General features: G+C 39.3%; 1 protein-coding gene across 5 annotated transcripts in view; it reads right to left on the bottom strand.

Moving 5' to 3' along the window:
* SCUBE1 (signal peptide, CUB domain and EGF like domain containing 1) overlaps window positions 1-24,153 on the bottom strand; it is a 223,332-nt gene that overhangs the window by 173,739 nt on the left and 25,440 nt on the right. For all 5 annotated transcript variants that reach the window (XM_076343880.1, XM_076343872.1, XM_076343862.1 and 2 more), the window contains exon 3: window positions 13,626-13,754. In XM_076343880.1, coding sequence (XP_076199995.1) covers window positions 13,626-13,754 — 129 coding nt within the window. The remainder of the gene's footprint in view (window positions 1-13,625; window positions 13,755-24,153) is intronic.

Below are 24,153 nucleotides of genomic sequence, written 5' to 3' on the forward strand. Positions count from 1 at the left end.
GGTTGTACACAATCTTAAGTCAGAGGGAAAAGTATTTATATGTTAAGGCAAATGGACTGAACATCCACTGACAAATTCTGCAACTTGAAGTCCCTCAAGTCCCTCTCAGACATGTAGCCTGTGTGAAATTACAAAGTGGACACTTGTTGGAACCTTTTTATTTGGAGCTCAGTTTCCTGGAGTTCTTCTTTGACTTCTGATTTCAAATTCAAACACTCAAAGCAAAACTCAGTCCATACCCAGGATATTCACGTCATTTCAGAGCACAAGAATAAGTTTTCACATCCTTTCAATGGGAAGTCATTAACAGGCTGAGCCTGTGGTCCCTTCAGAGCCTAATCAATACTGAATTTATGGTCAGGAGGAGTTCTTCCAGTTATTTTTAAAGTGAGTAAAATCAAGTCTCTTAGACTTCCCTAAGATGTTTCAGAGGTTTTTGTAAGTACTGAATAACACTCGGTGGCATATAGACAGTCTCAGGCCTATTAAAGAAAACGCTGCACTTGCACAGGCAGGGGATATCATGACTCTCATCTGGTGCGCACATAAAAGTTTTGATGCACTGGGACCAGAGTGCTTTGCATCTTACACAACCAAGCCCTAAAGGACTCGTAAGTCACACGACAAAAGTCTGGCTCCCTGTCCTGTAAGTGCAGCTCCAAGCCTGACACTATAAATCACTAGTGGGATCCAGAACCCGTTCTTTCCTGACACATTAGTAATTTTTATTGTGTCTCTGACTGATTTCAGAAGCAGTTTCTTACTTATGCCTTCAAAATAAACAACAGAAATAATTAAATAAATGAAGTTTCTCAACGTTTTCAAAGGAAATAATTCAAGCTCCCCAGTTAAGTCTAAATATACCAATGTATATACTCATGATATTGAATTGCAAAAACTATTTTTCAGAAGGTAATACTGAAATATTGCTACTCTTTATTTGTTAATATGTATCTGAAAAATATGACTCTGATAACTTATACTGTTATATTAAAGTATCAGTAGTGGAAAACTTTTCAGCCTATATTGGTCACAACAGAAATACACTAGGAACACTTGCAAAAAATCACTTTAGGGATTTTTTTGTTGATTCAGATACACAAAAATAGATCACCTCACTTTCAAGTTGCTTGTATACTTTTAAACACATTATGTTGGAGAAACTCTGTAGGAGCAAAAAAATCTTGTAGAAAAATGTAGTTCTTTCCCATTCAAGCTTATTTAATAGAAAATAATTATAAAAAATTTCACCTATGAGTTTTCTCTGTTTAGTATGTTGTCTGATAAAATAGTTCATACAAGAAAAAAATTACCACAAAAACTGTACGGTGTACCCTACAATAAAAAACCACCACTTTTTTCCCCATGAAGAACTATATGATTTTATATTCACAATTTTCCAAGTAAAGCCAACTTTCAAGGTCTTGCAACAGAAATCTTGTTCTCTCTGCACAGCTCTTCTTACGAGAGGAATAAACCCCATGAAAGTACGCTTACTAACATATGACCTAGAGTACACAAAGCTAAAGGCCACCAGAACTCTGGATGCCCGACTCTTGTTGAGAAGCGTCTAACACTGCCGTCTAAATAAATTCAGCAAATACATCTCTCCATTCTTTTGAACTCTTCAATTCTACTTCCATTCTGTTTTAACTAAGGTATGACCACTCTGCTGAAGAGGCTGTACTATAGCCTAATACTCATTGCTGTAGCAACTTTCTCTTCGGTTAGAATATTCTTTTGTTAAGATGGAGTGGAAAAGCTTTGCCCTGACTCTCATTTCTGCTCCTGTCCTACAGCACAATACCGTATGTCCACTCTGGTCTTATTTAATTAACAAAGTATATTTCAATTGTTTCCAAACATTTCTTTCCATATCCCATAAGGCCTCTTAATCATAAATTTTGCTTTAATCCTAAATCTTCCACATTCTCTAAACAAGCATTCTAGTAAAGTACGCCCAGTGACTTTTCAATTAATGAGTAATTATTATTATGTAGATGTTAGCTACAGTCATCACAAAGTCATAGTAAAATATGCTACCATCAACTAGTCCATGTTCCTTCCTGCCCCTCTTTTATGCAAAACTACATCTTGTGCTCTGATACAATTCCAGTAAGGAATGTGTACATAGGGAACATTTTGAGATACTTGAGAAGGATCTGGATTGAAGTTTGCAGAAGGCAATGGAAGTAGTAAAAATAATCCTCTACGTTGGTCCTGTAGTCGGATTAAAACTTTTAAGTTTGCACATTGTACACTGAAGTCAAAAGGGTAACGTCAAGATGCATAAATTCATGGAAAGTATTAGACAGCAAAAGCAGGGCACTACAGAAAGCCTGAGACCTTAGAATCTACTTAACAAGGAAATTCACTACCAACCTTTCATCTGGTAATCATCCATACTGGAAAAGAGGTTTTGTTTCATTTTCTAATCTAGTAAGCAATTATGCAGCAGCTATTCTTTTCGATGGCTATTTCTTGACTGTATAAATCATACTGTTTATCATAAATCAACACTGCCAAGAATTGATTGCATTCTAAGCATAGTATAATGACAGTGACTATATTCGAAATCAGAGACCGGATGACTTCACTGCTCTCCACTTTGTCTGATGTCGTTTTGTAATCCATATGAATTCAGTGTTTTAATTGGATCTATGTAATTTTTAGGATTGACAAAGACACCTTTCCATGAGGGAAGGCTTGAATGTCATACACATCTGACTGGTAAACACACACATTCACACATCATAGGCTGAAATCCTGCACCCCCAGGTGAAAACACGTTCTCCCTTGCTTTAAGTAAGAGCTAAACACAATGTGGCTCCCGAAGTTTTAGTTAATTTTAATATATTTTACAGTTTTTCTCTTAAGGTATACATGAATATAGGCCACACTGGCTTAGAAATTTGCTATTATGAGAACGTTAAGATGAAGTAACAAAAGATACAAAATTAATACAAACAAGACAAAGCAGTAAGGATGCAGAATAAATAATGCAGAATAAAACTCTGACTTTGCTGAACTAAGACACAGCCATCTACAGCCATATCAGACCAAATAAGAGCATCCATATGGGATTTAACTGATTTAACTTATACATATTAACTTCACATTCTAAGCTGATTATTCTTTACTTTCCTGAGTGTTCCACGTAGAGAAATCTTTACTGTGATTGATTACCTCCTCCAGGGAGTAAGTATTTAAAAAAAAAAAAAGACTCAGACAACAAGAAGACTTGCAGAAACAAGAGACTGAGATTGATGCTGCTGTCACATAGCTCCCAGTTTCTTAATTTATTATGACAGTCTGAGAATCTAACTTCATAGCTGACAGCGACCAAGATTTATTCCACACTTTTGATTATTTCCCCATACCTAACAAAAAACCTTAGGCCTACGCTGATTTATACTCTCACTCGTTTTGGTACTTCTCAGATCACATTGGCTTAAGAAAGCAAACATATGGCAAATTAACATGTAAAGAAAGTTAGGTCTCATTTGAACTCAAAAGATTCATGTGGGGTGACTAAACATTAGAGTACTTCTGAAGGGGAAAACTTTCAGATACAGAAATAGAAAAAGCAGGATAAGAAAAGCAGTGTGTTCAGCTCCTAGCTTCAGAGAGCGCTGGATATCAGAGGCCTTTCCATCAATCACAATGAGAATTCCATCTTTTTATTGGATTTCCAGAGTGAAAAGGGATGTATCTTCAAAATTAGTCTCCAATTTTGGGCCCTAAACTTCTGAGAGGAACAATCCTATTTTCAAAGACGTTGATTAACTGAAGTCCATGGGACTGCACCCGTGAAAAAACAGGGAGCAGTTTGTCTCAGCTACAGTAAATATATACTTTAGGATGAGGACAGTCACGCACACACAATTTCTCTCTAGTGACTCCAAGGTGAGTACAGATAGATGGCTTGTATGCAGACATTTACACTCCATCAGATGAAGCACAGCCTAGGACATTTAAAGTAAGTGATTCTTAATTTGAGGGCTTCATATGCTTTATAGAAATGTAGGCCTTGACTTCTTGGTTGTTAAATGTTTTTCAAATTTGTATGTGAACACTATGATAACGATTCTCATCCGTCCATCATGGAACCTGCCATCAAGAGAGGAGGCTGCAATGGCTCTGGAAATTTCTACAGTTACCAGGTGCCATAAAACTAAATCTGAGGTTTAGAAGAGGAAGATCATCAGAACTAACATATTACAAACCCATCTCGAGAGAGAGATTTAACTTATTTCTATGATTGTCTGCTACCACTTGCACCATGAAGACTCTCACAAGATGCGGGCAACCAAGTAACAAAAGTAAACACATATATACAGAAGTTGTATGTAAACATCTAATACAGAATTGTCTATAGAACATTTACTTATCATCCTAGCTATTCATATTTGCTCAGCACCTAGTCATCAGTTAGCGGAAGGCATTGTGGAATAGTAGTACATGTTACAAAATCTGATGCATGCCACTGTACCACAAAGACTGGATACTTTAAATTGCTGTGATGAATCCCAGCTGTTATCATTCATCTAATGTATAGACCAAGCAAGGCTGATAAAAGATCTGAAAACAGTAATACAGTAAAAATTAGTTCACTGAAGAAACATATCAGAAAGTAACTTTGTCATTTAGCTTGCATCTGAAAAACAAAGAACTTCAAAAAATACACCCAAGTTTTTCATCCTGAAAGAATGCATTCATCACTAAAATTCAGTTAGTTGTGCAATTTGCAGCGTGGATTTTTGTGTATGCACCCACTGCAGCTTGTCTGGGGGAGGTTCAGTAGCTTAATACCTCTGGGTCCCCATTTGCAGGGGTCCTCCAATCCCAAGGTTCTTACTATGCTCCAAGGACCCAATCACTGCCAGTCATCATTTGCAGAAATACAGAATACATAAAGGTTTAAAACATACAGATACATCTATTGTTAAAACTTGCATTTCAACACTTTTCATCCTGTCTGTATATATATATTATATAGGGCCCCATTCCCATCTTGTGCCTGGGTCCCTCACATTTAGAACAGATCCCCGCTACTCAACCACTGAGCCCTGATTTGGGAGTCTGCCCTCCTTCTCTTAAGACATGAAACAACTGCCAAATCCTGAAGTTCTGCTCAAGCAAAACTCTCACTGGAATCACTGGAAATGAGTAAGAACTTCAAGATTTAGATTAATAACTTCTCTACAAAAATACCATAATTTTGCATGTGTTTTAATAAAAATGAAGAGCTATGAAAAGAAGGCTATTGGGTTTATTCAACCCTCTTCCTGCCAAGTCTGCCAAGGAGCTTAAGATTAGCAACCATGAAAATCTGGAAGAGAGTTTATGACTGATAATATTATTAGAGGCCCGGCTGATGTGCTAGAGGAGGACAATACTTAACTGTCGGCTCACCTAATAGTCTCCTGGAATTAGGAAAGAAAGGCAAGGAAAACTGGAAGACAGCCAAGAAAATGGACCATTTTTCAGCTTCTCTTTAAAATATCTGTTTTTATGAAACTAAAAACAACTTTCCAAAAGCTGTTTAGTTTTATATTAAAAATGTTCACGTTAAAAAAAAAAAATCTATTTGAACTGTTGGGAAACATAAAGAAAAATAAACATCAGTAATAGAAGCATTCATTTGGAGTTCAAGCAAGCAACACATTGTGCACAGCTGCCTGGAGAAGAAGAAAAATAAAGCTAAATTAAAAGGAAGACATTGGTCTCTTTAATCATACCAGTGATTATGCAATCCTAAATGAGTTATGTACCACTTCTTGACATTTTACATCTGGGAGCTTTAGAAATGATTTCTCATACACTTGCAACTCTCCTCCCCCTTCATGTTGATAGGCAGATTAGGCCATAATCTCCGGTCCCAGTGTATACATTCAGACAAACAGAAGGGTAGGAATAGGTAGATTTTGGGTTCTGTTTTGGGTTTGTTTTGAAAGAAAAACATAGAGCACTGGAACATTCACTGAAAGAGGATGAACGATACGATGTGATATACACACATGTGCGTACATACTAATGTTCTTTTTGTCATCTGAGTCAGATTGTAGATTACTACTACCCAGTCAGGAATTAGGCCTATACGCCAGGGTTGAAACCTCTCCTCTCTCAAAATAAGCCAACAGATTTTAAAGTAGCACTGCAAGACAGGAACTTGGGTTTAGATCCTAACCTCAGACCTTAGAAGAAAAGAAATTGTGTGATTTCAAACACAAACCTAATTTATATACTGATTTGCGATCCCAAGGCCCATTTTATAACAGGCAGATGTTACTCTGAGGCCTGTGACCACCTGCTCCTGGTTCGCCTCAGAAGTTTCTCCTTTAGCTGCAGGCTCCCAAATGCCTTGCTGCAATTGTTGCTCTGCTCCACCTAGCAGAGCTGGCAGACCAGTATCACTCCTGGAGCAGCTTCAGTTGCTCCGGGGAAAGTGCCACCTCTCCTTTCCCACAGGGGCTTCCATGTGATTTAGTCACTTTGTCAAGAAATGCAAAACAGGATCTGGGAACAGACAAATAAAACAGTAGTGTCCATTTTTCAGGCTGGAAAATCAGGCCTTCTGCCCAAAGCACACCTTCAAGATTGTGGACATAACCAGGACTTTGCTATTCAGTTCTTTGCTACTGAATTCACAGTTGACACTGTGCTTGTGTTTTTGTCTACTGTACTGAACGTTCAGCTCTTGCAGAGAGCTCCATGGAATCTATAATGCATATTAGTAAGTGCATTTCTGGCTTGATTTATAATCAGAAGTTCACTCTGTTTCCCAGGACTCTTCTCAATCAGGCACAGGATTAACTGCTGAAGAACCATAAACTATACTGGATCATCAAAACCTACTTCTGTATTTATTTTCAGGAGGTCTGACATACAAGAGAATTGAGATATCATATTATAGATGTCCAAATTTAGTAATTGTTATTTTTCTGTAAGAGAAATGAAAGTTACACAGAATATTCAAAATAAGAGCGTGTAAGCAGGGATTGAGAAGGGTAAGGATTCTATTCTTGGCTATGTTGTAGACATCCAGACATCCTGTGTGAAGACTGAGAAGTAACTTAATCTGTTTGCCCCAGTTCCTCATCTGTAAAACAATGAAAATTATACTTCTTTTCCTTACAGGATTTTCTGAAGACAAATTATTAGAATTTACAAGGTGTTCACATATGTTCCTATATCGCAGCAATTAATACCACAGAAAAACCTATAAATAAAATAAATACGTCTCTGAATACATTGATAAATTTTTTGTCCATGCTCCTTTGTATCTTTTTTGGTGGTTTCTAAGAAGAGTTTACAACCTTCTTGAGCACAGTTACTAATTACAGAAATTATAAAGAGCAGAGGACTTCATGAAACCTATGCTAATCTTTAGAAGAAGGAAGAGTTAAGATGAGTGCAACCTTGAAGCAAGAAGTGTTTTTGTAAAAAAGCAACGCTTATGCCTTATTAAAAAGGGACTGTCACAAATCACAGCTAAGGAGAAAATAAAAAAACCCAACACATAAAACAGAGAGAGATGAGTAGCACTTCATAGCGATTCATATTTATATCTGAATAGATAAGCAAAAGAAAATCATCACTCCATGCAATTCCATTCTTTAACCTGAAATATTTTTCACACCCAGATTTGGTCTGATGAACAGAAAACAATGAGTTGTGTCGATTTTTTAGGAAGAATTCCCTAACTATATGTACACAAATCTCTGCCTCCAGGAAAAAAAGATAGAAGAGCAGAATGTGGAGGAGGTATTACATGGTTTTCTCAAGTAAGAACCAATGACAGTCAGCTTTTGTTGCTACATATTTTTCTTGCATGCTCTTCTTTCCCCGTTTTCTCATGTTCTGATCAGAGATAGGTGAATTCCAGAAGGCTTGGAACAGCTGTGGTATCAGCTGATGTGTGAGCCCTTTGGCAAGGAAATTTTGCAAAGCAAGGCTCTCCACTTTCTGATCCAAATAGTTATGGCACGCTCTTCCACTTTCTATTTTCAGATGCTGAATAAATTTGTAAGACTTAGTCAGGAATACCAGCAAGAACTGCTTTCAGCAAGGTTTCTAGCAAGCTTTTCCTGGATAAATCCCAAGGTTTAGTAATCCATGATAAGCTTCAGAACTCTCTTCTTTGGTGATGCTTCAGACCAATACAGCACATAATACTCTCCCAGGAGCTTACATTTTTATACAGTAGGAGAGAGATTAATGTAAGATAATGGTACTCCATGTGAGAGTCCTTCAGGAGAAAGGAAAAATAATTCAATGCTCTTTCTGAATTTCCCAAGTGGAGTAACCAAACACTATTGCACTACCTCATTCACTTCAGCAGGGATACAAAAACAAAACAGTAAAAATCTTATTCTTCACAGCAGCCTTTTTTGGATTTGATGACTATCGCGTCTTCTTTTTCATCTTCTCTTCCCTAGAAGAATACTATACCATTTCTTTCATTCTTCTGGCATTAGCCATGTTAGACTTCATGATCCTTATGGGTCCCTTCCAACTCGAGATGTTCTATGATTCTATGTTTTCTAGATCACTCAATATTCTCACTGCTCTCTTTTGGCTTCACCCAAGTGCAATGCCCTAAACTGAACAGTCCTCCACCAGCTGAAGCCTTACCACTGCTGAAGGAGCAGAGGGTTTCTTTCAATATGACAATTTCTATCCCAATAGCTTGAAAGTAAACTAAAAAACCCAGGAAATTCTCTTTTACCCTCCTGGGTACATTCTGGAGTCACCATACTGGCAGCTATGCCAAGCTCCCCTGAAATTCTCACTGAAAAGGAAGACAAATGCTCAAGCCTTCTCTATGGCATCCCCATCCATTGTGTATCTCACTTTGTACAACACCCAGGCTTACAACAACCAGGCTCAATCTACCTCCTCTGCTATCTGCTATCTGTCTTACTGAAAGCCTCCAAGAGGACTCAAAGACAGAGTACAAGTATGCTCAACTGCCAAAGAGGCCTCCAATCAATAATGCACTTACACGTATGCAAAAGTCCAGTCTTCTTACTTAATATTAAACCAAGAATGTAAAAAAAAACCTAGGAAAATTAGGAACACCTTTAAGTGTCATACTGAATCAGAGCAGGGAGTATATTTTATATAACCAGTTTTAAAGGCTTAAGTCTTATCCATTGATACTCTGTAGTAAAGATTCACAGATTTTACCAGGTATCTGAGAACAGACTCTGATTTACTACAAATGAGATGGGTAAAGTGTTTGGCACTAATAGGAGGGATGATCAGTTATGCCATAATCTCTCCTAAAGGCAAGAGAGAACAAAAATTGATAGCATGCCTCAACATGTGAAAGACACAAAGAAGCAAAAATCAATTTATCAGTAAGACCATGGAGAAAAAATGATCAAACAGGAAAAACATCTGGACCAGTGAGCTAATTGCTTATAAAAAAAACCCCAGACTGCTATTTCATATATGAGAGGGGAAAACATATTTCACGACTGGTTTCAAATGAAGGATAAAGAAAACCTAATGCATGAGACCAAATATTAGTCTTGCATCCACTGAGCAGAATTTAGAGCAATTTTGAAAAAGAACTACTGCTATTTCAAGTGATTACAGTGCTAAAATAAATTATTTTTAGCCAGACAAGGATCTCATCATAGTTTGAATTCCCTGTGGTGTCATTTCATGTTATATTTGAGAAATTCCTCAATAAAAATGTCAAATAGAAAGCCAGTCGAGCTCCCCTGAGGACAGTTTTGGACCTTTTCCAGTACAAATTTTAGCCATGAATTCTTAACAAAACACCTCCTCCCAACAAATAAATAAATAAGAAATTGCACTTGATTAGAAAGAGAGAAATGTTGAAACAAGAACTCGGGGAAAAAACACTTAAACTGTCAACCGCATCTGGTCTAATTAGTTGTGAATACTCCAAGTTTGTTATTTATAAAGAAGATTGTAGTCATCTTGCTATACTGACGTTACTAGAATGACATCCAGTGAAGGTTTAAAAGGGAATGTAAACCCTGTCAAGAAGAGATGTCTTAAGATTTTGCATAGACTTCAGTCAAGCAAGAGACGCAGAAATCCTGATATAACGGTCCTGTCCATTACAACCTGTCTCCTAGAGGTTCACTAGATGACCTACAGGACTATCAGTGAACTATCATGGGGTTCCATCCCTAGGCCTTCTATCTAAAATCACTAGACAAAGATTTCTGGTGATGTGTGCATGAGAAAATGCAGCCCAAGTCACTGAGAGAGCAATTCAGCTGTCTAACCATCGGAGTCAGATGCCATTTTAGATTCCTTATATTCCTTATGTTATCTCATCTAATAGCCTCCATCTCACACTCCAGATCTACTCCTGTAGATCTCACATCACATCTGCCAGCTCCAGGGTGTCCTCACTGGCATGAGACTCCTATGTTTAGGCAGTCAAATTGCCCCCTAAGAGTTCTTGCTGCCTGGCTCCCCACGTGCTGACAAAATGGACCCCAACAGTAATGCCTGGAAGGCCAAAGGATGGGGGAGAAGTAGGAATAGTGTAGTCTAACGTTGGGTCACTCCTAGCCAATCTTCTATCCAAGCACATACACATCCATGCTGCTGTATGAGAAGACGGTTCAGGCAGGGTTTTCAAAATCAACCTACCACAAGTTTTATAGGCTCATCTACAAATTCTATGGAAATGACAGAATTCTATACAAGATCCACTACAGCCCTACTTAATGTGTATACAGATTTAATTTCAGCATGCTGATCAAACATTACATGCCTTTTCTAAGAGGAACATAAACTTGATATATAGATACAGTACCTAACTAGCAATCTTCATTTTGACAGTTCTGTAAAGTCCTATAGAGGAAGGGGGGGTGGGGGGAGGAATCAGTAAAAGAATGCATTGAAAAGTGAAAAACATTGTCACTAATCTTATGAAGAGTTCTTTGTCTCCTTATAATCCATGAAAAATAAGTGGTTTCTCAAAAAGCGAGAACAGGTGGAAACCAGTGGACTCATCAAAACTTTAATTCTTTTCAATACCTAATTTCCTCATGGGGAAAAAAAAATATATCTTTGGAATAAATTAACCAAGTTTTACATGCTGGGAAAATATTCCAAAAGGTTACAGAAATACTAATTTAATCATGTGCAAATACAAGGTTTGTTTTTGATTTGAGACCTCACTGCATCCTCTTAAAAACAGCCAACTGCATTTACACATTTCTGGTAGCATAAGTGAAGGGAAATACCACTAGTCCAGAAGGGAAAAGCTTAGAACGTCCCACTTTTCAAAACTGATGCTGTGCTAATGGGCACAAACAGGCTATCCCAGCAGTCAGTATGACCGGTAACGGCAGCAGCCAGCTAGAGACCAAATGATGACAGAAAAATGAAGTTCTCTCTTTTCTAGCAATGGTGTCCCAAACCTGAGTTATCACGCAACAGGCAGCCATAGCAAGTTTTGCATGGCCACTGTCAGGATTAAAAACTTCAGTCTGAGACCTTACAACCAGACACTTTCGTCCTCAGCAAACTCACTGAAATTTTAAAGGCAGAAAGAGGAATGTGCCTTGATTCCCTTTTCAGTGCCTCTAAATAAAAGCAGTTATTTTACTGAGACATATCAAAGACCATTCATTAGTTGCAAATATTCAATCTGCATTTGTGGAATAGAAACTTCCCCAGTCCATGTTCTCAAAATTAGAAAAGCAATTGTGACCTCTTTTAGTGTCCTAAAGTTGCACACTGGGAGAAAGGGAGCCCTTTGTTATTATTCCCACTCATCTGTTCACTGAACCTCTTCTAGAAGCAACATGGTTCCAAACATTTTTGGGGTAACACAAAAAGTCAGCTCAGAGTAGACCATGGGTATGGGCAGACACCAATTCTAAAAAACCGGAAAGATCTCTTGGCAAGCTTTGGATCAATACTTTCAACCGTAGCCACTTGTTAAGCACAATGGTTTATATTATCGTAGGCCTTTTTTTTTCCCCAAAAAACCAAGTGGCCAAAATTAATGAAAAGAAAATTAGAAATTTGGCTATCTCTGTAGATCCAGCCTGTATGTTTCATGACCAGAGAGCAACAACACAGACAGCAGGGGTCCAAAAAAGTCCCACAGATCTCCTGAAGGGTTCATCCTTTATCAGGTCACTCCTTTTGCTGTTCGTACTTGCAAACCTACTTTTCCCTACTACTATGGGAATCATTTGGAAACAAAGTTGAAAATAGCAAGCTGTTTGAAACAACGCACATGCACAGTTATTTGAATTCCAAATAGTTGAACTATTTGATTATGTTTGTGTCCTGTTTCATTAAGAGATATTTATGCACATTAGTATAAATAGAGTTTTTCTTTCTTTTTTAAATGCATGTCTGGCTGCTCTTTGTATAAGAAATACCTCTTGCACAATTAATCATTTGACCACCTCAGGCTGAGGCGAATAAATCTATTTAGTCTGTTCTATAACAAATAAAATTTGGAAGTTGGAGTCAAAAGCCTGTCAATGGTCAGGATATATAATCCATCTGAACAAATATTACTCAGTTTGAAAATGAACCCAGTAGGAAATACATCTACTGAAAGGCTAACCAAATCCTTGCTCAGAAATTCTAGTTGTTCCATAGCTTCAGTGAGTGCAGACTGGTGTTACTGGACTATATTATTTCTGGTTCATTACCTGATTTCTTGACTTTTATTGCAAAGAATCTCAGTTTTTACCAAAGTAAAGGTGCTGCATGACACAGAAAAAATAACCCTTTTCTGCATTGTTTTATAAACAAAGCTTTGAAATGAATTTGGGACTGTACCAAACACTGGTCATTGCATTTATATTGGGAATATTAGGAAAGATAGTCCCTAGGCACTAGGATTTAGCTAAAATGACTACCAAGTAAGCAGGTATGGGAAACTGGATATAGCAGTCAAAGTTCATTTCCAGGTAATTGGTGTGAAGAAATTTCAAAACAAAACATATGTTTTTTAGCTTATAGGATAAACCCAACCTATTTAAACCAGAGCAATGGACATGAATCAAAAAACAGATCCCAAAATCCTCAGACTGCTGAAGCAATTAAGATCCTGCTCTGTACATGGCTGTGTCCCTCCCCTTTGTAAACAGCTATTACTGATAACTGTTTCTTTGCCCTGTTTTATTGTCCAAGTATTCCTTCATCGCACTTGCACTTTTGACATTCTGTAATTTCTGTTCATACAGCATATCCTAGAACTATGTTACCCTAAAAGGGAAAAAAGGGGAGGGGGAGCTTTAAAGATATGACTGGAATTACAAAAGTTGGAAGAAACAGACAAAATATATTTAAGTAGATGGGACAGATTACTTTTCTTAAAAAAGAAGCCCAAACATCCGGCACAGGCTTTGGAGGTCAGGGGGAGGGGTTAGCAATGTTAAAGATGGACAAACTGATTTGAGTATGTTACGATTCAGAGTACCAACTTTAAGGGTCTGGTCTAAACCACACTGGAGTCAATGGACAGGTTCGAACTTACTCAGTGTGATCTGGATCAAGTCTTTACTGAAAACATACCAGATGACAAAATGCAGCAAGCAGATCAGGCCTTCTTACCACAGCCATGAAACAAAACTTTCTTGCCAGCATTCACTACTTACCAAGACAGTTGTGGCCATCATGGGCTAACATGAACCCATCATAGCATGTACACCTGTAGTTGCCTGGAATGTTGATACACTCGTGGACACAACCCCCATTGTAGAAGTCATTCTCACACTCGTCAATATCTAAAACACAAGAGAAGGAAAAAGAAGCTTTTGTAAAAAGAGAGTACTAAGAATACCAAAAAATTTCTCCAACCAAGCATGATCTTTGAATATATGCATGTTCCTAATCTTTCTATATACTCATACTGCATATTTCATCCAACGGATGGCTCAGGGAATTACTGATTGAATATATCAGGGTCATATATGACTGAAAAACAGCAAGCCAATGTATAGAACACTCCTTCCCAAAAGAATTGTAGTATCATCACAGTAAACAATGATATGTTGTCAAAAATTAAAAAGAAACACCTGATTTCAGTACATTTTTTAGACTTAAATTGTAGGTTTTGGGTTTTGTCTTTAAAATAATCAAGCAGACAATGAGTTAAACCTTTGTAGTAACAAACAACTCTCTGAAACATGCTATTACTATAGCATGAGAAAAGTATGCCTTGTTTAACAAAAAATTGTCTTCTCAGAACAAGGAAGATCTGGTATATTCCTGATAATACATAAGGCTGTAGTTCTGTACAATAAACCTTGAAAAACACCATTTCTGAAATAGCTGTCACAGTCCACCGAGCTCTATGAAGTTACTATTGATAACTTGGTACAGTTCTGTCTCTTCCCCTTCCCCCACAAAATAAGCCCTATTATCATTTTCTGTATTAATTCACGTATGGCAACAAGTCGTCCAACGTTTTATTCTTAGAAGGTATGCTAGAATTGTTTTTAGTTACGTTTTGTACACTGGCCGGTATCTGAAAGAGTACCATGAATGAGAAGAGAGATGCATTCTGCTTCAACTACAAACAATCCTGTTATGATCTTCCCTCCCTCATATAAAAATAACTTCTTCACTCATTCCAGAAAGTGCAAACTTTCTTCTTTTTACAGATTGTACCTTAGCTCATATGTGGAACGTCAGCATCACAGTCACTGCTGTGAATCATTCAGTGGTGCACACTAACCAACTAAAAATACACGAATAATCATAGACAGCCTCATAGCTTGATAACTATCAGCTCTAAATCTGTGGTGCGCTAGACCAAAAACCCCAGCTACTGCCCCTAAGTTAGACAGTGCATGATAAACGGATAAAGTCATCTTTTTAGAAAATCACCTGGTAGTACACCAGAACTATCCTGGCTGTATATTTCAAATGTGCCTTCCATTGCAGAGGTGGTTGAAATATTTCTGTATTAGGTTCATGTGCACAATTTTTTTTTTTTTTTGTTTAACTTTTAAAAGTACTCCAGGGAAAGCTTTGCTACCTGGTATCATACCCAGCTGCAATCCCAAAACAGCAAGGTAGTTTGGTAAAAACAGATTCTTCTGAAAAGCCAGCTCAGACTCAGTCACTCAATGCTTTCAGCATTTCTGGCTCTTGGATTGAGTTTGGCTAGCTTTGTCCCTCCTTGCACAATCCTCTGAGAAGTTTGATCTGTCAGAGCGGGGACAGGATCCCCCCAAGTTTTTTTGCAAGCTTTCCCCCTCAGGTCTGCCCCTCCCAGAAACCTATCTTAAACTCAGAATAGCCCAGGTTTCCATCCACTTCCCTCCAATAGCTCTGAAGCCCTCCTTCTACAATCTCCTCAGCAGGTTGAAATGGGAATTACAAATTTGACTTTATCTGCAAAACCAGTTAGCTTTTTTGTAACTCAGCATTCAGCACCACAAAAATGCAGGAAATAAGAAGCTGGAGAAAGGATCTTCCTAACAAAAATACGACCTGCTGCTTAAAGGTAAACTTCCTAGTCTTTCAACCACCGCTCTGTTTCAGAGAGTTCCCATCCTTTACTAATAATTTCCATCCATTAGTTGTACCAAGTGTCGAGTCAGCACAGCCTGTGGATGTGCTCTACCTTCTGGAGTCCAGTATGACAACAGAAAGATACATCTGTGATTTTTCCTGAAAACAATAACCAGCAAGTCAATTACTGCATATTGGGCTCATTCCGAACACACCTGCAGCATGGTGGTGCAAAGTCCCTGAGAAGCCACTCTCCTTTATTTACAGCCCAGTGTGCCTGGGTGCATATTGCCAAAGCGTTCCAGTGAGGTTTCCACTTAGCAGGTATTTGCAGCTTCCACAACCATTCATGAATATTACATAGAATCGTAGAATAGTTTGGGTTGGAAGGGACCTCTAAAGGTCATCTAGTCCAACCCCCCTGCAATGAGCAGGGACATCTTCAGCTAGACCAGGCTGCTCAGAGCCCCGTCCAACCTGACCTTGAATGTTTCCAGGGATGGGGCATCCACCACCTCTCGGGGCAACCTGCTCCAGTGTTTCACCACCCTCAGCACAAAAAATTTCTTCCTTATAGCTAGTCTAAATCTACCCCCCTTTAGTTTAAAGCCATTCCCCCTTGTCCTGTCGCAACAGGCCCTGCTAAAAAGTTTGCTGCCATCTTTTTTATAAGCCCCCTTTAAGTACTGATAGGCTGAAATAAGGTCTCCCCGAAGCCTTCTCTTCTCCAGGCTGAACAACCCCAACTCTCTCAGCCTTTCTTCACAGGAGAGGTGTTCCGTCCCCCTGATCATTTTCGTGGCCCTCTTCTGGACCCACTCCAATAGGTCCGTGTCTTTTCTGTGCTGAGGACTCCAGAGCTGGACGCAGTACTCCAGCTGGGGTCTCACCAGAGCAGAGTAGAGGGGCAGAATCGCCTCCCTCGACCGGCTGGCCACGCTGCTTTTGATGCAGCCCAGGATACGGTTGGCCTTCTGGGCTGCGAGCGCACATTGCTGGCTCATGTCCAGCTTTTCATCCACCAGTACCCCCAAGTCCTTCTCGGCAGGGCTGCTCTCAATCCCTTCATCCCCCGGCCTGTATTGATACCAGGGGTTGCCCTGACCCAGGTGCAGGACCTTGCACTTGGCCTTGTTGAACCTCATGAGGTTCACACAGGCCCACCTCTCAAGCCTGTCCAGGTCCCTCTGGATGGCATCTCATCCCTCAGGCATATCAGCCGCACCACTCAGCTTGGTGTCATCTGCAAACTTGCTGAGGGTGCACTCGATCCCACTGTCTAGGTCATTGATGAAGATATTCAACAGTACCGGTCCCAATATGGACCCCTGCGGGACGCCAGTCATCACCAGTCTCCATCTGGACATTGAGCTGTTGACCACTACCTTCTGGATGCGACCATCCAACCAATTCTTCACCCACCAGACAGTCCACCCATCAAATCCATACCTCTCCAGTTTAGAGAGAAGGATGTTGTGGGGGACCGTGTCAAAGGCCTTACAGAGGTCCAGAGAGATGACACCTGTAGCCCTTCCCATGTCCACTGATGTAGTCACTCCATCACAGAAGGCCACTAGGTTAGTCAGGCAGGACTTGCCCTTGGTGAAGCCATGCTGGCTGTCTCAAATGACCTCCCTGTCCTCCATGGGCCTTAGCATAGCTTCCAGGAGGATCTGTTCCATGATCTTCCCAGGCACAGACATGAGACTGACTGGCCTGTAGTTCCCTGGGTCTTCCTTATTTCCCTTTTTAAAAATGGGAGTTATGTTGCCCCTTTTCCAGTCAGTGGGAACTTCACCAGACTGCCACGACTTCTCAGATACAATGGATAGTGGCTTAGCAACTTCATCCGCCAGTTCCTTCAGGACCCGCGGATGGATCTCATCAGGTCCCATGGACTTGTGCACCTTCAAGTTCCTTAGATCAGGTCTCGAACCTGATCTTCTCCTACAGTGGGCAGCTCTTCATTCTCCCAGTCCCTGCCTTTGCTTTCTGCCACTTGGGTGGTGTGGCTTGAGCACTTGCCAGTGAAGATCGAGGCAAAAAAGTCATTGAGTACCTCCGCCTTCTCCATATCCTGGGTAACCAGGTCTCCCATTTCGTTCCAGAGAGGGCCCACATTTTCCCTTGTCTTCCTTTTATCCCCGACGTACCTATAGAAGCTTTTCTTCTTGCCCTTGATGTCCCTGGCCAGATTTAATTCTATCAGGGCTTTAGCTTTCCTAACCTGATCCCTGCCTGCTCGGACAATTTCTCTGTATTCCTCCCAGGCTACCTGTCCTTGCTTCCACCCTCTGTAGGCGTCCTTTTTGTGTTTGAGTTTGTCCAGGAGCTCCTTGTTCATCCATGCAGGCCTCCTGGCGTTTTTGCCTGACTTCCTCTTTGTTGGGATGCATCGCTCCTGAGCTTGGAGGAGGTGATCCTTGACTATTACCCAGCTTTCTTGGGCCCCTCTTCCCTCCAGGGCTTCGTCCCACGGCACTCCGCCAGGCAGATCTCTGAAGAGGCCAAAGTCTGCTCTCCTGAAGCCCAGGGTAGTGAGCTTGCTGTGCACCCTCCTCAGTGCCCTAAGGATCTTGAACTCCACCATTTCATGGTCACTGCTGCCAAGGCTGCCCTTGAGCTTCACATTCCCCACCAGCCCCTCCTTGTTGGTGAGAACAAGGTCCAGCGTAGCACCTCTCCTCGTTGGCTCCTCTATCACTTGCAGAAGGAAACTTTCTATCATTCTCAGGCTACAGGGGCAAACATAGAGCTCTACAGTAATGCCATGTTTTAACAGGCCAAGTCAATAATCAAAAAGCACGTAACATGATTTTGATGTCAGGCATGTTGGGCGTTCCTTCAGGACACTCAGGAAAAATGGTAACTTCATTTTTAAGATTTGTTCTTAACTATTATCCAGCATGGAGTTTCTTCAGAAGAGGGAATTCAGAAGAAAGTGTTATCAGTTGTTATGTTACTCAGCATCAGACTGCCAAGGGCTGATTAATTCATTCCCTTTTTTCAAACAATGAATCAAATAGGACTATTTGTTTAAATAAGCGATAAGCTTAAATAAGCCTTCAAAAGGGACAGAAATCAAAGAAATGTGAAGCTTTTTGAATGCCTACCCTTTATATAATACTTATTTCTAAAAAACTGTACTGCGATTAGCAGCACAAGGTGCTGATGTAATACAAATACTTAAGTTCCAGAAAGGGTAATCTAACAGATACATAAACCAGAAAAAATAACAAAAGGAACAGATTCTTTTCATATCTCTCTCTCAAGGAGTTCCAGTTATGTTAAATTTTGCAAAAGGATTAGAAGATTACTTCTCCCTTTTGTACCCCAAGAGCTGTACGAAACTAGGAGTGGAGCCAAACATTCTACCTACTTTTAAGAGCCATGTTGTGGTTTTTTTGGTGTTTCTTTCCCCCCCAAAACCACATTGCTATTTCAGAGACTTCACCTGGCAGGCTGACTGGAATTTCTATCTCCAGTATTGGTAGTAAAACACCAAGGGGATAAGACTGGTGAATTTAACACTTTATTTTTAAAAACAAAAACAAAAAAACAAACAACCCCCCACCAAAGGCATGCACAAAGCCTGCAAAGTCCAAATGTTGATCTTTTTTCAAGCTCCAGCTGCATCAAGAGAAAAGCAGACAACATGCCTGCAAACAATGTGAACACCACCCCATCTTCTCTTCTCATATACCTGGAGGAGGACATTCTTTAAAGAATGCCTCAGTGAAAGTGCTGAACAACTATAATTTACGGGCACAATATTACATCTGACATGGCAGGATATGGCTTCCTTAGTAAGCTTAATATAGCGATAAAAGCAATAAGAGTACATTCAAACACATAAAACCTGCAGGCTTGCTCTTAATTTTATCTGTTGTAAAACTCAAAATTTGCAGGGGCCAGCTATGTTAATTTCCTTTTGGTTAGGTCATATCCTATTATTCTTTTTTTCCTGTAATTGATAGAATTGGGTGTTAATCAAACTCTTGGCTCCAAACACCTCTAACTCAGGAAGTTAACTCTTTCCACTAATTTTGTAGCTTCAACTATCCTTAATGTTTTTAGTGTTTGATCACTTAATATTGTCTTTCACCATGAAGGAATTACCATAACACAAGAATGAAACAAGAGAAACAGAGAAATGTTGCCATCTGACCATGAAATTGCTGTGCTGGATGCAGGTGCATATACTGTTGAATTAGCAAGGTTTACTGCAATCTAGCTCTCCATGGGAAGCCTAAAGTTTTATCTATGCTGGCAAAATATTTACAAAGTTTTCACTCCAGTAAATCCTGCCTGTGCAGACAGGCAACTCTTGGGGTGCCTAGTGAAGAAAACACCTTAGAAAAGTATTGCAATTTCCTCTCTAAGAGGAATTTATTTCATATGGTATTACAATGGCAGCAATTACAGGAACCCTGGAAAAAAACTAAATGCACCAAAATGATTAAGAAGGCGTAGGGCCATTTATAATAATGACATAGTCTGCCAAGAACCTATTTGGGCTTACTGTGTTCAAATGAGACAGCAACTCCTAATGCCAGAGCTGGATGTATACAACCACGTCCTCAGCTGTTGGTGATCTAGTTTTGACCGTCTCTTTCTGGAATGGGTTTGGGAAATCTCCAAAATCCACTGCTTGTTTCAAAAGTTTTAAAGGACAAAATCACCAGGAAAAAAGAGGTAAGAAGAAGCTTGCTTACTTGGGTGTACTAGTAACTCTACTGGTTCAGTCATTTGCCAAGGTGAAAGAAGCTTGGAAACTACATCGTAATTCCTCCTGGAAAGCAGAGGTGAATCTTTTTGTTACAGCCTGGAAATAACTTTCTTTCAGCAACCCTAGGGAACACAGCACTGCCATGCTCTGCTGTTGTCCTCTTCAATGAGCAGTGGTGTTATTTACAGAGTACGTACTGTAGGAGACTGCAATTATTATATAAGCATCCAAGAACTTTTTAAAAAAACCTGGACAAGTATCTGAGAAAATCCGAGCATTTGTTACCATCAGGAGTGCTGTAATTTACAATCACTGTATTTCAGTTACAGGAAAGGAATTTGAAGTTGCCTTCTTTAAGTGACCTAATTCTTTTTAGTCTGAGGGGACCTGTATCTACCTTATACAGATTGGGGTTGATTCTTCTTTCATTATTACAGATGAAACTGACACTATCCCAGATATTTGTTTCATTTGTGTATTCTGCTACAAAGGGATGGCACTCTCAGAAGTCTCACAAGGCCACCCTGCAGAGAAGCAGCTCTTCCAGGAGCACCTACAACTTGACTAGGAAATGTTCAAAATAAAACAAGAATCGATCTCTTCTGGTTCCGGTATCACAGTATTTCAGCTTTCTGTTTCAGCAGAAAATAGTAGACACATCAGCATGCAATAACTGATGTCCAAAAGACAAACCAAACTGTAAAACAGAGTGAGGAAAATGCTAGTTCCCATTTTATCTAAATATTTTCAGCAGTGTCATGAAATTTGCTGCATGCTAACCATCTTTTCCAAGCACTAACAATCTTTGCTAGAAGGTGGCATAGACTTTATGCCAGGAAAGTACAAAATCTACCTCCAGCAAAATCCATTCCCACTTTTCATTATACCAGTTGCCATTCATTAAGTTCCTGAATGGCCAAAAATCATTACAACACATATAACAAAATTTATTTGTCAGCACAGCTACAGATCATTATGGGCAAAGCTACTGAAATCAAAGCAAATGTCTGCATGGAGTTGACGAATTTGGGATCAGTGTCACAGCTAAACTGTCACAGAAGCTTTATGCCTATTAACATGCAAAAAGAAGAACGGCTGAGGCCTGAAAGTCAATGAGCCAAATTCATCTTTTAGTGTTGAATTCCACAGATTTCTATAGAGAATGGGAAAGTGTGCATTGGCACGGCCTTTATCTTGGCATCCGTCAAGGCCACAGATCCCAACACTCACAATGCAACAGAAGATGTTCAAAATAGAAGTAGGACTGTGTTCATTTTAAAGTATTTCTTGACTACTAATGTAAGGGAAAGATCTGAAGTTAATTTAGTAAATACAAATTTCAATTGACTTTGAAAGGAATAATTTATGTGTTTGGACATTTTAAAATAAATAGCCAAAGGAAGCTGTCTGTCCACATCAATTTCTTCTAATTTAAAGAACTACAAACAAAACTTAGCACACAGGTACATTATGCAGATGTGGAATATTTCCTAAAGGAGCTGGATCCATAAAATAGCTAGAAAAATAAATATTAAATTTTTTGTAAGTGTATCTTGATGGATAAATCTACATATTTATTCAGTATCTGAAGAGAAAAATATTTTGATGTTCATCTTTATCTATTTCTTTTATCTATTTATCTGCTTTAAACAAAATACCGCCAAAGAGGCATTATGGAGACAGTAAATAACATCGTCCTTACAAACTTGCCAGCAAAGAAGCTGTAATTTTATCTTCCTGCTCCATGAGAAGTTGCTGCTAGCCCCCTACAGAGGACAAAGCATACCACTTGCAGAATTCTCTATTATCAGTTGTCTTCTGCTAAAAAAAGTCATACTACAGTTCTGCAATTGCAGCATGTTGCCTGCTTATCCAGAACTGGTATGCAGCAAAAGACATTGCAGAATGCTGGAACACATATTTCCATGTGGTAATATATTGCACTTTTATGGCTTCTCTCTTAAAAGCTTTCAAAAATTTTTACTGATTCTTTACTGAGTTTTGGTCACTGTTCCTCCTAGGACTAATGCACTATCCTCATTTCCACAGAAAAATAGAGAAAAGCCCCACCCTAGGTTCCAAATCCTTCACAGTTAATAATAGAGCTACAGTACAAACAGAGCTGTCTTCATCACTGCATCGTTTTAGGCAACCTTGATCTCGGATGCTTGGGAAAGAAGTGACCTTGCAATATCCAAAAGTGAAATGCCCTGAGGTGAAATCCCAATCCTAAAAAAGTCAAGAGGCATTTTTGCCACTGGCTTCATGGAGCCAGGAAGACATGTTTCCTGGGACTCACAGGAAAGAGATATACGAGATGGGATCAGCACTTAAATTTCTTGTTCCCACTTCCAATTCAGAACAAGCAGCAGTGTAGCATCAACACTGTTTCTTTACTTTTAAGGAAAGAGGCAGAAATGAAGTAACATGCACGCTGACAAGAATACAAACAAGATCAAGTCCTGGATCATAATCAAATCGGCATCTTATTCTTTTTAATGACTGGATTTGGGGACTGTAAAAGCCATTAAAATAAATAAAACCAGCATGGGAATATTTATATATACTCTGTTTCTTTGGCAAATTCTACATGTAATATACTTTCAGCAGTTATACACACATACTGGATAACCTGAACTTAAGGTATTTGTATTTCTCATATCAAGTTGCACTTTCCTTAAGAAGGGAACCAGCTCCAGATCTAAAGGCCAGAAAAAAAGCTCACACGTAGGTTAAAGACCATTTATGGTTAAGTGCAGGCCAAATTTGCCAGAAGTTCAGCTCTCTGGAAAGCATTCAACCCGAGCAAGAATACTAAAATGATTAGATTCTCAAGAGGAGTTTAGCATCAGCACATTTCCACATGTTCAAAATTATTTGAAGTCTGCTCAGCTCTGCTCTTAAAATTTGCAAGAGTTGACCCAGCTAGATGTATGAAGAATCAGCTGGGAAAATGTTATCAACTGCACTCAACCTGACCTGCTGAAATACCACTTCCCTCTGTGAGTTTTGTGATAGCAGAATTGGGCATCTACTCCAAGTCCAAATTTGATGAAGAAAATATTGACATATCAAGATTTATTCAATTTTTTTCTACCCCAAATAAAACCTTGACCTTCATCTCAGAGTGAAGCCCATTTCTAAAAATCCCTTCCCATGAAAAGGTTCGTAAGTCACTCTTTCTGTAAGAGAAAACAAATTAAAATCTATCATTTGTTACATCTGGTTCTTCCTGAGACACTTTATTTTTTGACTCATAAATGTTAACATCTTTATTCTTTAGACGCTGTGACCTTGGAAATGTTACGATCTAATGAATCAAAGAGGAACACACAGTGCGGTTTTTACGGCTTTCAAGTTGCCATGATGTTTTCAAGACGCTTGTGCCCAAGAAAACTGTAAAATTTGATAGCCATTAGGACTACTCTGAGAGCCAAGGTCAAGGGTGAGCAGGCTGGGAATAGGCTAAAATCAGAAAAAGTAGCCTGATGTTTCTCAGTGGAGAAAGGAAAAAGAACAGGTACAATAGGTTGTTTAGCATGAGGGTTTTTTCAGTGTAAATCCCTCAAAAGCTTTTCCACTACGGGTACTGCCCCTCCAATGTTTTTCCCATTAGTGCATCCACAGAGAAAAAAAAAATAAATTCAATTTTACAACTTCCTTCAAAAATTTCACAAACCCCTATTTTCCAGTATAAAAACAGCAATGAAATGAAAATGCCATGCCAACTTAGTGGAGATGATTTGGATGCAAACTGTGGTATTGTTGGGGTGTTTTTCTAGAAGCCAGTTCATACAGTTTCCAGAAAACATTGAGTACTCTGTAGCAGTTTTATGTTTCCTTTTCTTCTGTGATGGCTGAGCACAAAGTTCATCATACTTTATATCTTGCTAAAGTACTTGTCTGAAAAAAGGGGGAGGAAAAATGGAATACAA

This window comes from Aptenodytes patagonicus, chromosome 1 (assembly GCF_965638725.1).
Source record: "Aptenodytes patagonicus chromosome 1, bAptPat1.pri.cur, whole genome shotgun sequence".
NCBI classification, from domain to species: Eukaryota; Metazoa; Chordata; class Aves; order Sphenisciformes; family Spheniscidae; genus Aptenodytes; species Aptenodytes patagonicus.